At 51.5% G+C, this 14,972-nt stretch overlaps 1 protein-coding gene across 1 annotated transcript in view; it reads left to right on the plus strand.

The window, feature by feature from the left end:
- Positions 1-14,972, plus strand: part of LOC134539497 (neutral alpha-glucosidase AB) — a 163,741-nt gene that overhangs the window by 23,327 nt on the left and 125,442 nt on the right. The window contains exon 4 of the mRNA XM_063381573.1: positions 5,750-5,923. Within this exon, the coding sequence (XP_063237643.1) occupies positions 5,750-5,923 (174 nt within the window). The remainder of the gene's footprint in view (positions 1-5,749; positions 5,924-14,972) is intronic.

A 14,972-nucleotide genomic window follows, 5' to 3' on the forward strand; every position in this document is an offset into this window, starting at 1 on the left:
AACAGATGTTTTCTTTTATGTTGTTTGAAATATTCATTGTAGCAATCATAATTGTATCAGTGTAGCCTACATATTGTTAGTAATTAAGTATCTCACTGTTCTTGTAACTTTAACCCAAAATATATGTTATGTGCAGTATTCTAGGGTTCAATATAAAAATGTATAAAAAGGCCTATTATAAGTAAGCATGTTTTAAAACCCGCCATTTTGTAAGGTATATTCATGATTAATTTACATATAGAATAGTTACCTAAATTATAATGATATGTTCCTTACTATTTTTAACTGTATAAATTGAAACAAAAATTTGTTTTAACTACGATGCATGTACACAAGATAGGCTAACTTTCAAAAGAAGGTTTGAATGAATACAAGGTTTCGCCAAAGCTATTTTCTGATGCAAGAAGTACATAGTAAATGTGTTTTTGTGTGCTTTACTGTAGGACCTATCCTACTGTAAATTCATTTCATATCGTTAACTTAATATATACTCCATAATCTTTTATCTTTTCTGCACACATTACTTATTATTTTGTGGATGCGAATTGTAAAACTTCGATTCTTGCAAGGGCCGAACACGGAATGTCAACTTTCTAATGTATTCTATATACATTTTTTAAGTTAGTAATGTATTCTATATATTATATGTGTAAAATTTTTTACGTAACCACGTCTAATAAATCTATGAACGCCGGCTGAACGCACGAAAAAGTGTCCCGTTACGCACATTGTCCCGTTTCTCTGTGTCCCGTTCCGCTCATATTATATTGCTCTTTGCTAACCTGAACCTCCTAGCATTGCGACCGAGTCCGTGGCGTAATTCTGTTTTCATGCATTTCAATGTAACATTTTCATTGCTCTTTGCTAACCCGTTCCTCCTAGCATTGCTGCGGAGTCCGTGGCGCAAATATATTATTTTTGACAGCATCTTGGTGTTGGGTAAGCCATTTTCTTTCACATCATCCTTGAAACACTCCCATTCGTTTCCTACTTTTCCTATCATCGTCATATTCTTAACAGAATAACACAGATTGGAAGAAGTTAAATTACAAACATGTATAAACGTTATAGTTAAAATAATCTCTTCGTTAAAGTAATAAAAATAATTGAATTAATGAGTGCAAATAAAAGTAAATTAATCAATTAAATTGTGGATTTCATTTCACTCCTTTGTATCCATACAAAATAGTGATAATTCAATAAAAATGATTCAATTTTATTCATAAAAGTATGCAATCATTTCATCAATGTTTTGTTATGACGTTATCACGTTAAACTATCGTCCATAAACCGCCTTTACAGACAACGAATTTTTTTCCTGTATTCTATTTATATATATGTATATGTGTAAACTTTCAAATGCATTCTATATATGTACAACGTGTATCTAAAACATACTGACAAATTCTGGCAAAATATTCCTGGCGAAAATACAAGACGAAAACCTGTGTACCATACTTTTCTCGTAAATGGATTCGGAGTTTTGAACCCCCAAAAATAAAATTTTCCTATTCTTGAATAACTTGCACTGCGTCTGATGATTTTGTAGAACGCAAATTGTTCACTATGAGATACGTGGGTTGTAATGAACATCCTTCAATGAATATAACGGCATTTCTGTTTTAGCAAATTTTATCACCTGAAAAGCTAATAAAAAATAAAAAATTAACCAGGGCAGGCATTACAAAGCACGTTTGCAAGGTGTAAAGTTTCCTTCCTAAAAAATCATATGCCACAGTTTACTTACTGATGATGTTAATTTCAAGATATAGAAAATTCCATTTTCGGAGGTTTTAACTCGATTTATGAGTAAAGTGGTTATTAGGCTTTCGTCTTGTATTCTTTCCAGAAACAGACTGCTGAAGTTTGTACATATGTTTTAAATACTCGTGTATATATGTCAACTTTATATGTATTATATATATATATATATATATATATATATATATATATATAGTGCTCAATAACCAAGAGTAAACTTACTTTGGTTAAGTTGCTGAACCTATGACTGGCCTATGGAAAGAAAACGCTTCGTAACATGAACGAAAATAAATCTAAAGTAATACATAATTTTTCACTCAAATTAATTACATGTTTCAATATTAATTTTCAATGGGCTCTTTCGTGGGCATCTTTATTGGAAGGCTGCGGTGTGCTAGGGTTAATGGCTGTCGCTCATTAGCTGTTATAGTCTCTGTATCATATTTAGATATACCGTAGCTTCAATTACAGAATAGCCACTGAGCGACAGGCAGCAAGCCCTCCCATACCTTAGGCCGCGGCCTTCCACCATAGACGCTCTTAACGACACATATAATTTAGTCTAAAATTTGCCTCAATATAGACACACTACTTAAAATATAACAAGACTCGCTGGAAAAGGATTGAAACTAAGGCCAATGCGAATGCGAGTTCAGTAATTGAACCTTCAGAGGTAGTATATACATAGGTGGGTAGTTACAACGACCATGTTCTACATTACTACGTTATATGAGAAGAGACATAAGTTTTCTTTCTGTAGCGAGAAGTTGGCTGAATTTCAACATAACACAATAATTATATAGTAAACTGTCATTCAATTTCGAAAAACAGATATAACTTCCATTGAGATGAAGTCCATGTTGTCCGAATTTTGACGTTCACTTTTTTAGAAAGTTTCTGGCAGTCCAATAGTTTTCTGGTAAAATAAGATCTTTGCAATCCTGTTTACAGAGACCTTTCTCACAAGCTAAACGTCAAAATTCGGACAATGAAATAGATTATAGTAGTTCTGTTTAAATTATGATTATCAGTTGTGATTGCAATAATAATAATAATTTATGTGTAATATACTGTAATGCCAGTAACATCACTTTTAAGTTCACTTAATTGGTTACGGAGCAAATATTATGTTGATCGATAAAAAGGTAATCTTAATTGTACACAACATACATTTATGAAAGTTAAATTATAGTTAAAATTAAAGTATGGACATTTGGATTTAGAGAAAATATAGAAACTAGTATTTAGGTCCATTGTGGTGGAAAAAAAAGACAAATTCTTGTTTGACTTTTCAATCAAAAACGTAGACTACACGGACTTCATGTTTTTTTTAAACTTCGAAACGAAATTTGGAGAAACAATTAGCAAATGTTCTTGTAGAAAATAGTACACTAGCAAACTGATTAGAATAATATTTCCTGGAGTAGTTCAGCTTCAGTTGCCTGAGCCAGTGCCTAGTAATTCGGGTCAGCCAGACAACGCTGACCAGACAGAGCGGAAAACTGTTCCAGCCTATCAGGGCACGCCATTGGTATAAACGCAACCTCGCGCGATAAGAGCAGAAAAAGTTGAGGTCAAGCCGATATTTTGTAATGCGGAAAGTGCAGAGATCGGTGATTTTTCAGAGTTTAATATGCTGTTATCTTCTCAAACTATTAACAAATTATGTTGTGTTTTATTCTCTACAAATCAACGGTACATTTGTTACAAAATACGAGTCAGAAACGTCAAGTGTATTAAAAAAGGTATAAATAAGAAGCTTCGTTCTGAAGTTGTCAGGCAGATGACAATACTAAACTATTAGGTATGTAGTGTAACCTTGTATCTAAAGATCTATTTTTTTTTTTTTGTTTCGCTTGCAGTAAAATGTAAAATAAACATGAATGATAAATTTACTTAGTAATATTTTATGTACCAGAACTGTTGTACGGTTTTTATTTAAACGAATTGGTGTTGTATCACACAGTAACATCCACAGGCGCCAAAACAGTTAAGCTTAAAAACGGCGTTCCTTTAAACGAAAAAAAAAAGATATATCCGCTCTGTCTGGTTTGTATGAAACGGGCGTGATGAGTCCAGTGTCGTCTTGTGCTTCTCAGCACATCACAAAGCCGTTGCGTTGGCTGCTTCAGCTGACTCATCCCACCCCTATCAGCCGTCCTACATTCGTCTTTGTCTCCCCCCCCCCCCCCCCCCCCCCCCAAACTCGACCAGGTGACATTCCGTTTTCCTACTAGTTCGCGGGGTCTCCACTTGGATACGCTCTACACGCCCGTGACCGAACGCTGCGCTATCCTACGAGGAAAAAATGAACCACTTCAACTGACCGCGCGCGAGAAAATATTATCTCCCACGCGCTCTTAAGAAAATAATTTAACTGAACCAATTTCTATTTCCAAAGTAATTGAATACATTAGTAATCCAGATTTGCAAAGGAAATTATAAATAGGTATTGAGTTGGGTTTTTGATAGCTTTTATAGGCTCTTACTAATACACAATTTGCATATTCTTCAAAAGATGTTGCTTGTTCTAATTGAGGTTGTGGCGAGTGCACAGATTTGATTAACATGTCAAAAAATAATAAGTACTGAAGTTGTATAACATTATAGATATTCATGGTTCGAGCATAATTAACAAAATTTTAATGTGTATTATTTAATTCAGTAGAAAGTACAACTACACGTAACATATGCAATGCATTGACAGTTAAGATAGTAGTTAAAACTAGCTAAGTAACTTAAATAACATTCGAAACAATTTGCTCTGTAAAAATGTTTTCCAAAATTTATGCCATATTATCTTGTGTACGTAAACTTAAGTATTAATTATCAAATACTAAAAAAAAATACCTGGAGCATAATAAATTATTTATATATCTAAAAGGTGTTATTTGCCAGCACAAAAAAAATTACTATAAAAATCACAACATAATATACAAAAAATTACTTTAAAAATCATAAGTTAACATCAGGTGGTAACTTTTATCAGTCAGAAGTTAAAAATAACTTTGCAGAATTCTGTTCCTATTAGTTCTTTGAATCATAAGGGCAAACTCATTTAACGTCTTTGAAACAGCTATCGAAGGTGCCTGATTGTAGAACAGTCTTATGAAAAAATTTTTACTTCAGTTCACAAGATTGATGAAGGACTTGGTAAGAAAGGTTAAAGATTTCAGATTCTTCCCAAGCAAAATATAAAACATGCCATTATAACAAAGCAAATGACCACCAAATTTTAAGCCCAAAGATCACTAAACATGTGTAGTAAAATGAAAATAGTAAAATATTGTTAAAAGATTAATGAGAAAGATTAATGCAAAGAAGTGAATGTCCTTGGATTCCAGTTCAGAGATGTATCCCATGCCCAAACTAAGTACACATGCCCTGCATATATTACATGCCCCTGTGGTGTAGAGGAGAAGTTTGGAAGTGTAGAATTTTTTGGCCTGTAAAAATGGTGTTAGATAACAAAGAGTTGTTAATCGTAATTTTTCAACATGTAGTTTTCATTTGGACTAAAATGGTGAACTTAAATTGGTAATTTAGTACACTTCAATACTAACACAAGAACTTACTTCTAAGTCCTACCTTTGTTTCTTAAGTAATGGTCAGTATATGTATATATAGCCTATGTATGTGACTATTTTTTTTTCTGTGTATGTGTGTGTGAAAGGGTGGGGTGCGCATGTATTTGTTGGATCTCACCTTGTAAACATGAATAAATATTTATTTCTCATTTAATTCGCTACTCTGAATAAAATGTGTAGTGAAAAATTTTCAGGCTTATAATTTCTAATGTGTTCTGTCAAATATAACATACATGATTATTTCTAAAATGACAGAGTTTATTTCCTTTAAGTACTGGAGAAGTTAATTGCTTCATTCAATTGCAAAACTGCATTCTTCACTTCAGTTCTGGGGACCAGTAGTTAGTATATATGTCTGTCAGGTTGAACAGTTGCAACATGTGGCGCTGACGGTGTCTCAGGCTGGAGGTGACAGAGAGGACTCCCGACTACGTGGTCGTCACGGCGGGCCCCAACAAGGTGCAGTTGTTCGGGGCCCCGTTCCGTCTGGACTTCTACTCGCACGGCACGCTCGTGGTGAGCGCCAACGCACGTGGCCTCATGCGATTCGAGCATCTGCGCAGCAAACCACAACAGTGAGTGTCCGTGTCTCTGTCCCCGGCCTCTGTGCTCCCTGCCCTCTGCCTCCCCAGCTCTGGGTCACTCAGCTGTATCAGCAGGCCACAGCAGTGAGTGTCCTCCGTCCCCAGCCTCTGTGCTCCCTGCCCTCTGCCTCCCCAGCTCTGGGTCACTCAGCTGTATCAGCAGGCCACAGCAGTGAGTGTCCACCGTCCCCAGCCTCTGTGCTCCCTGCCCTCTGCCTCCCTAGCTCTGGGTCACTCAGCTGTATCAGCAGGCCACAGCAGTGAGTGTCCTCTGTGCTCCCTGCCCTCTGCCTCCCCAGCTCTGGGTCACTCAGCTGTATCAGCAGGCCACAGCAGTGAGTGTCCACCGTCCCCAGCCTCTGTGCTCCCTGCCCTCTGCCACCCTAGCTCTGGGTCACTCAGCTGTATCAGCAGGCCACAGCAGTGAGTGTCCTCCGTCCCCAGCCTCTGTGCTCCCTGCCCTCTGCCTCCCCAGCTCTGGGTCACTCAGCTGTATCAGCAGGCCACAGCAGTGAGTGTCCTCCGTCCCCAGCCTCTGTGCTCCCTGCCCTCTGCCTCCCTAGCTCTGGGTCACTCAGCTGTATCAGCAGGCCACAGCAGTGAGTGTCCTCCGTCCCCAGCCTCTGTGCTCCCTGCCCTCTGCATCCCCATCTCTGGGTCACTCAGCTGTATCAGCAGTCCACAGCAGTGAGTGTCCTCCGTCCCCAGCCTCTGTGCTCCCTGCACTCTGCCTCCCCAGCTCTGGGTCACTCAGCTGTATCAGCAGGCCACAGCAGTGAGTGTCCTCCGTCCCCAGCCCCTGTGCTCCCTGCCCTCTGCCTCCCTAGCTCTGGGTCACTCAGCTGTATCAGCAGGCCACAGCAGTGAGTGTCCTCCGTCCCCAGCCTCTGTGCTCCCTGCCCTCTGCATCCCCATCTCTGGGTCACTCAGCTGTATCAGCAGGCCACAGCAGTGAGTGTCCTCTGTGCTCCCTGCCCTCTGTATCAGCAGGCCACAGCAGTGAGTGTCCTCCGTCCCCAGCCTCTGTGCTCCCTGCCCTCTGCCTCCCTAGCTCTGGGTCACTCAGCTGTATCAGCAGGCCACAGCAGTGAGTGTCCTCCGTCCCCAGGCTCTGTGCTCCCTGCCCTCTGCATCCCCATCTCTGGGTCACTCAGCTGTATCAGCAGTCCACAGCAGTGAGTGTCCTCCGTCCCCAGCCTCTGTGCTCCCTGCCCTCTGCCTCCCCAGCTCTGGGTCACTCAGCTGTATCAGCAGGCCACAGCAGTGAGTGTCCTCCGTCCCCAGCCTCTGTGCTCCCTGCCCTCTGCCTCCCTAGCTCTGGGTCACTCAGCTGTATCAGCAGGCCACAGCAGTGAGTGTCCTCCGTCCCCAGCCTCTGTGCTCCCTGCCCTCTGCATCCCCATCTCTGGGTCACTCAGCTGTATCAGCAGGCCACAGCAGTGAGTGTCCTCTGTGCTCCCTGCCCTCTGCCTCCCCAGCTCTGGGTCACTCAGCTGTATCAGCAGGCCACAGCAGTGAGTGTCCTCCGTCCCCAGCCTCTGTGCTCCCTGCCCTCTGCCTCCCCAGCTCTGGGTCACTCAGCTGTATCAGCAGGCCACAGCAGTGAGTGTCCTCCGTCCCCAGCCTCTGTGCTCCCTGCCCTCTGCCTCCCTAGCTCTGGGTCACTCAGCTGTATCAGCAGGCCACAGCAGTGAGTGTCCACCGTCCCCAGCCTCTGTGCTCCCTGCCCTCTGCCTCCCTAGCTCTGGGTCACTCAGCTGTATCAGCAGGCCACAGCAGTGAGTGTCCTCCGTCCCCAGCCTCTGTGCTCCCTGCCCTCTGCCTCCCCAGCTCTGGGTCACTCAGCTGTATCAGCAGGCCACAGCAGTGAGTGTCCACCGCCCCCGGCCTCTGTGCTCCCTGCCCTCTGCCTCCCTAGCTCTGGGTCACTCAGCTGTATCAGCAGGCCACAGCAGTGAGTGTCCACCGTCCCCAGCCTCTGTGCTCCCTGCCCTCTGCCTCCCCAGCTCTGGGTCACTCAGCTGTATCAGCAGGCCACAGCAGTGAGTGTCCACCGTCCCCAGCCTCTGTGCTCCCTGCCCTCTGCCTCCCTAGCTCTGGGTCACTCAGCTGTATCAGCAGGCCACAGCAGTGAGTGTCCTCTGTGCTCCCTGCCCTCTGCCTCCCCAGCTCTGGGTCACTCAGCTGTATCAGCAGGCCACAGCTGTGAGTGTCCACCGTCCCCAGCCTCTGTGCTCCCTGCCCTCTGCCTCCCTAGCTCTGGGTCACTCAGCTGTATCAGCAGGCCACAGCAGTGAGTGTCCTCTGTGGTCCCTGCCCTCTGCATCCCCATCTCTGGGTCACTCAGCTGTATCAGCAGTCCACAGCAGTGAGTGTCCTCCGCCCCCGGCCTCTGTGCATCCTGCCCTCTGCCTCCACAGCTCTGGATCACTCAGCTGTATCAGCAGGCCACAGCAGTGAGTGTCCACCGTCCCCAGCCTCTGTGCTCCCTGCCCTCTGCCTCCCCAGCCTTGGGTCACTCAGCTGTATCAGCAGGCCACAGCAGTGAGTGTCCTCCGTCCCCAGCCTCTGTGCATCCTGCCCTCTGCCTCCACACCTCTGGATCACTCAGCTGTATCAGCAGGCCACAGCAGCGAGTGTCCTCTGTGCTCCCTGCCCTCTGCCTCCCCAGCTCTGGGACACTCAGCTGTATCAGCAGGCCACAGCAGCGAGTGTCCTCCGTCCCCAGCCTCTGTGCTCCCTGCCCTCTTCCTCCCCAGCTCTTGGTCACTCAGCTGTATCAGCAGGCCACAGCAGTGAGTGTCCTCCGTCCCCAGCCTCTGTGCTCCCTGCCCTCTTCCTCCCCAGCTCTTGGTCACTCAGCTGTATCAGCAGGCCACAGCAGTGAGTGTCCTCCGTCCCCAGCCTCTGTGCTCCCTGCCCTCTTCCTCCCCAGCTCTTGGTCACTCAGCTGTATCAGCAGGCCACAGCAGTGAGTGTCCTCCGTCCCCAGCCTCTGTGCTCCCTGCCCTCTTCCTCCCCAGCTCTTGGTCACTCAGCTATATCAGCAGGCCACAGCAGTGAGTGTCCTCCGTCCCCAGCCTCTGTGCTCCCTGCCCTCTTCCTCCCCAGCTCTTGGTCACTCAGCTGTATCAGCAGGCCACAGCAGTGAGTGTCCTCCGTCCCCAACCTCTGTGGTCCCTGCCCTCTGCATCCCCATCTCTGGGTCACTCAGCTGTATCAGCAGTCCACAGCAGTGAGTGTCCTCATCCCCCGGCCTCTGTGCTCCCTGCCCTCTGCCTCCCTAGCTCTGGGTCACTCAGCTGTATCAGCAGGCCACAGCAGTAAGTGTCCTCCGTCCCCAGCCTCTGTGCATCCTGCCCTCTGCCTCCACAGCTCTGGATCACTCAGCTGTATCAGCAGGCCACAGCAGTGAGTGTCCTCTGTGCTCCCTGCCCTCTGCCTCCCCAGCCTTGGGTCACTCAGCTGTATCAGCAGGCCACAGCAGTGAGTGTCCTCCGTCCCCAACCTCTGTGGTCCCTGCCCTTGCCTCTCTACCTCTGGGTCACTTAGCTGTATCAGCAGGCCACAACAGTGAGTGTCCTCCGTCCCCAGCCTCTGTGCTCCCTGCCCTCTGCCTCCACAGCTCTGGATCACTCAGCTGTATCAGCAGGCCACAGCAGCGAGTGTCCTCCGTCCCCAACCTCTGTGGTCCCTGCCCTCTGCATCCCCATCTCTGGGTCACTCAGCTGTATCAGCAGTCCACAGCAGTGAGTGTCCTCCGCCCCCGGCCTCTGTGCTCCCTGCCCTCTGCCTCTCTAGCTCTGGGTCACTCAGCTGTATCAGCAGGCCACAACAGTGAGTGTCCTCCGCCCCCGGCCTCTGTGCTCTCTGCCCTCTGCCTCTCTAGCTCTGGATCACTCAGCTGTATCAGCAGGCCACAGCAGCGAGTGTCCTCCGTCCCCAACCTCTGTGGTCCCTGCCCTCTGCATCCCCATCTCTGGGTCACTCAGCTGTATCAGCAGTCCACAGCAGTGAGTGTCCTCCGCCCCCGGCCTCTGTGCATCCTGCCCTCTGCCTCCACAGCTCTGGATCACTCAGCTGTATCAGCAGGCCACAGCAGTGAGTGTCCACCGTCCCCAGCCTCTGTGCTCCCTGCCCTCTGCCTCCCCAGCCTTGGGTCACTCAGCTGTATCAGCAGGCCACAGCAGTGAGTGTCCTCCGTCCCCAGCCTCTGTGCATCCTGCCCTCTGCCTCCACAGCTCTGGATCACTCAGCTGTATCAGCAGGCCACAGCAGCGAGTGTCCTCTGTGCTCCCTGCCCTCTGCCTCCCCAGCTCTGGGACACTCAGCTGTATCAGCAGGCCACAGCAGCGAGTGTCCTCCGTCCCCAGCCTCTGTGCTCCCTGCCCTCTTCCTCCCCAGCTCTTGGTCACTCAGCTGTATCAGCAGGCCACAGCAGTGAGTGTCCTCCGTCCCCAGCCTCTGTGCTCCCTGCCCTCTTCCTCCCCAGCTCTTGGTCACTCAGCTGTATCAGCAGGCCACAGCAGTGAGTGTCCTCCGTCCCCAGCCTCTGTGCTCCCTGCCCTCTTCCTCCCCAGCTCTTGGTCACTCAGCTGTATCAGCAGGCCACAGCAGTGAGTGTCCTCCGTCCCCAGCCTCTGTGCTCCCTGCCCTCTTCCTCCCCAGCTCTTGGTCACTCAGCTGTATCAGCAGGCCACAGCAGTGAGTGTCCTCCGTCCCCAGCCTCTGTGCTCCCTGCCCTCTTCCTCCCCAGCTCTTGGTCACTCAGCTGTATCAGCAGGCCACAGCAGTGAGTGTCCTCCGTCCCCAACCTCTGTGGTCCCTGCCCTCTGCATCCCCATCTCTGGGTCACTCAGCTGTATCAGCAGTCCACAGCAGTGAGTGTCCTCATCCCCCGGCCTCTGTGCTCCCTGCCCTCTGCCTCCCTAGCTCTGGGTCACTCAGCTGTATCAGCAGGCCACAGCAGTGAGTGTCCTCCGTCCCCAGCCTCTGTGCATCCTGCCCTCTGCCTCCACAGCTCTGGATCACTCAGCTGTATCAGCAGGCCACAGCAGTGAGTGTCCTCTGTGCTCCCTGCCCTCTGCCACCCTAGCTCTGGGTCACTCAGCTGTATCAGCAGGCCACAGCAGTGAGTGTCCTCCGTCCCCAGCCTCTGTGCTCCCTGCCCTCTGCCTCCCCAGCTCTGGGTCACTCAGCTGTATCAGCAGGCCACAGCAGTGAGTGTCCTCCGTCCCCAGCCTCTGTGCTCCCTGCCCTCTGCCTCCCTAGCTCTGGGTCACTCAGCTGTATCAGCAGGCCACAGCAGTGAGTGTCCTCCGTCCCCAGCCTCTGTGCTCCCTGCCCTCTGCATCCCCATCTCTGGGTCACTCAGCTGTATCAGCAGTCCACAGCAGTGAGTGTCCTCCGTCCCCAGCCTCTGTGGCCCTGCCCTCTGCCTCCCCAGCTCTGGGTCACTCAGCTGTATCAGCAGGCCACAGCAGTGAGTGTCCTCCGTCCCCAGCCTCTGTGCTCCCTGCCCTCTGCCTCCCTAGCTCTGGGTCACTCAGCTGTATCAGCAGGCCACAGCAGTGAGTGTCCTCCGTCCCCAGCCTCTGTGCTCCCTGCCCTCTGCATCCCCATCTCTGGGTCACTCAGCTGTATCAGCAGGCCACAGCAGTGAGTGTCCTCTGTGCTCCCTGCCCTCTGCCTCCCCAGCTCTGGGTCACTCAGCTGTATCAGCAGGCCACAGCAGTGAGTGTCCTCCGTTCCCAGCCTCTGTGCTCCCTGCCCTCTGCCTCCCCAGCTCTGGGTCACTCAGCTGTATCAGCAGGCCACAGCAGTGAGTGTCCTCCGTCCCCAGCCTCTGTGCTCCCTGCCCTCTGCCTCCCTAGCTCTGGGTCACTCAGCTGTATCAGCAGGCCACAGCAGTGAGTGTCCTCCGTCCCCAGCCTCTGTGCTCCCTGCCCTCTGCCTCCCCAGCTCTGGATCACTCAGCTGTATCAGCAGGCCACAGCAGTGAGTGTCCACCGTCCCCAGCCTCTGTGCTCCCTGCCCTCTGCCTCCCTAGCTCTGGGTCACTCAGCTGTATCAGCAGGCCACAGCAGTGAGTGTCCTCCGTCCCCAGCCTCTGTGCTCCCTGCCCTCTGCCTCCCCTGCTCTGGGTCACTCAGCTGTATCAGCAGGCCACAGCAGTGAGTGTCCACCGCCCCCGGCCTCTGTGCTCCCTGCCCTCTGCCTCCCTAGCTCTGGGTCACTCAGCTGTATCAGCAGGCCACAGCAGTGAGTGTCCACCGTCCCCAGCCTCTGTGCTCCCTGCCCTCTGCCTCCCCAGCTCTGGGTCACTCAGCTGTATCAGCAGGCCACAGCAGTGAGTGTCCACCGTCCCCAGCCTCTGTGCTCCCTGCCCTCTGCCTCCCTAGCTCTGGGTCACTCAGCTGTATCAGCAGGCCACAGCAGTGAGTGTCCTCTGTGCTCCCTGCCCTCTGCCTCCCCAGCTCTGGGTCACTCAGCTGTATCAGCAGGCCACAGCAGCGAGTGTCCTCTGTGCTCCCTGCCCTCTGCCTCCCCAGCTCTGGGTCACTCAGCTGTATCAGCAGGCCACAGCAGTGAGTGTCCACCGTCCCCAGCCTCTGTGCTCCCTGCCCTCTGCCTCCCTAGCTCTGGGTCACTCAGCTGTATCAGCAGGCCACAGCAGCGAGTGTCCTCTGTGCTCCCTGCCCTCTGCCTCCCCAGCTCTGGGACACTCAGCTGTATCAGCAGGCCACAGCAGCGAGTGTCCTCCGTCCCCAGCCTCTGTGCTCCCTGCCCTTTTCCTCCCCAGCTCTTGGTCACTCAGCTGTATCAGCAGGCCACAGCAGTGAGTGTCCTCCGTCCCCAGCCTCTGTGTTCCCTGCCCTCTTCCTCCCCAGCTCTTGGTCACTCAGCTGTATCAGCAGGCCACAGCAGTGAGTGTCCTCCGTCCCCAGCCTCTGTGCTCCCTGCCCTCTTCCTCCCCAGCTCTTGGTCACTCAGCTGTATCAGCAGGCCACAGCAGTGAGTGTCCTCCGTCCCCAGCCTCTGTGCTCCCTGCCCTCTTCCTCCCCAGCTCTTGGTCACTCAGCTGTATCAGCAGGCCACAGCAGTGAGTGTCCTCCGTCCCCAGCCTCTGTGCTCCCTGCCCTCTTCCTCCCCAGCTCTTGGTCACTCAGCTGTATCAGCAGGCCACAGCAGTGAGTGTCCTCCGTCCCCAACCTCTGTGGTCCCTGCCCTCTGCATCCCCATCTCTGGGTCACTCAGCTGTATCAGCAGTCCACAGCAGTGAGTGTCCTCATCCCCCGGCCTCTGTGCTCCCTGCCCTCTGCCTCCCTAGCTCTGGGTCACTCAGCTGTATCAGCAGGCCACAGCAGTGAGTGTCCTCCGTCCCCAGCCTCTGTGCATCCTGCCCTCTGCCTCCACAGCTCTGGATCACTCAGCTGTATCAGCAGGCCACAGCAGTGAGTGTCCTCTGTGCTCCCTGCCCTCTGCCTCCCCAGCTCTGGGTCACTCAGCTGTATCAGCAGGCCACAGCAGTGAGTGTCCTCCGTCCCCAGCCTCTGTGCATCCTGCCCTCTGCCTCCACAGCTCTGGATCACTCAGCTGTATCAGCAGTCCACAGCAGTGAGTGTCCTCCGCCCCCGGCCTCTGTGCTCCCTGCCCTCTGCATCCCCATCTCTGGGTCACTCAGCTGTATCAGCAGTCCACAGCAGTGAGTGTCCTCCGCCCCCGGCCTCTGTGCTCCCTGCCCTCTGCCTCTCTAGCTCTGGGTCACTCAGCTGTATCAGCAGGCCACAACAGTGAGTGTCCTCCGCCCCCGGCCTCTGTGCTCTCTGCCCTCTGCCTCTCTAGCTCTGGATCACTCAGCTGTATCAGCAGGCCACAGCAGCGAGTGTCCTCCGTCCCCAACCTCTGTGGTCCCTGCCCTCTGCATCCCCATCTCTGGGTCACTCAGCTGTATCAGCAGTCCACAGCAGTGAGTGTCCTCCGCCCCCGGCCTCTGTGCATCCTGCCCTCTGCCTCCACAGCTCTGGATCACTCAGCTGTATCAGCAGGCCACAGCAGTGAGTGTCCACCGTCCCCAGCCTCTGTGCTCCCTGCCCTCTGCCTCCCCAGCCTTGGGTCACTCAGCTGTATCAGCAGGCCACAGCAGTGAGTGTCCTCCGTCCCCAGCCTCTGTGCATCCTGCCCTCTGCCTCCACAGCTCTGGATCACTCAGCTGTATCAGCAGGCCACAGCAGCGAGTGTCCTCTGTGCTCCCTGCCCTCTGCCTCCCCAGCTCTGGGACACTCAGCTGTATCAGCAGGCCACAGCAGCGAGTGTCCTCCGTCCCCAGCCTCTGTGCTCCCTGCCCTCTTCCTCCCCAGCTCTTGGTCACTCAGCTGTATCAGCAGGCCACAGCAGTGAGTGTCCTCCGTCCCCAGCCTCTGTGCTCCCTGCCCTCTTCCTCCCCAGCTCTTGGTCACTCAGCTGTATCAGCAGGCCACAGCAGTGAGTGTCCTCCGTCCCCAGCCTCTGTGCTCCCTGCCCTCTTCCTCCCCAGCTCTTGGTCACTCAGCTGTATCAGCAGGCCACAGCAGTGAGTGTCCTCCGTCCCCAGCCTCTGTGCTCCCTGCCCTCTTCCTCCCCAGCTCTTGGTCACTCAGCTGTATCAGCAGGCCACAGCAGTGAGTGTCCTCCGTCCCCAGCCTCTGTGCTCCCTGCCCTCTTCCTCCCCAGCTCTTGGTCACTCAGCTGTATCAGCAGGCCACAGCAGTGAGTGTCCTCCGTCCCCAACCTCTGTGGTCCCTGCCCTCTGCATCCCCATCTCTGGGTCACTCAGCTGTATCAGCAGTCCACAGCAGTGAGTGTCCTCATCCCCCGGCCTCTGTGCTCCCTGCCCTCTGCCTCCCTAGCTCTGGGTCACTCAGCTGTATCAGCAGGCCACAGCAGTGAGTGTCCTCCGTCCCCAGCCTCTGTGCATCCTGCCCTCTGCCTCCACAGCTCTGGATCACTCAGCTGTATCAGCAGGCCACAGCAGTGAGTGTCCTCTGTGCTCCCTGCCCTC

This window comes from Bacillus rossius, chromosome 15, assembly GCF_032445375.1.
Source record: "Bacillus rossius redtenbacheri isolate Brsri chromosome 15, Brsri_v3, whole genome shotgun sequence".
NCBI classification, from domain to species: Eukaryota; Metazoa; Arthropoda; class Insecta; order Phasmatodea; family Bacillidae; genus Bacillus; species Bacillus rossius.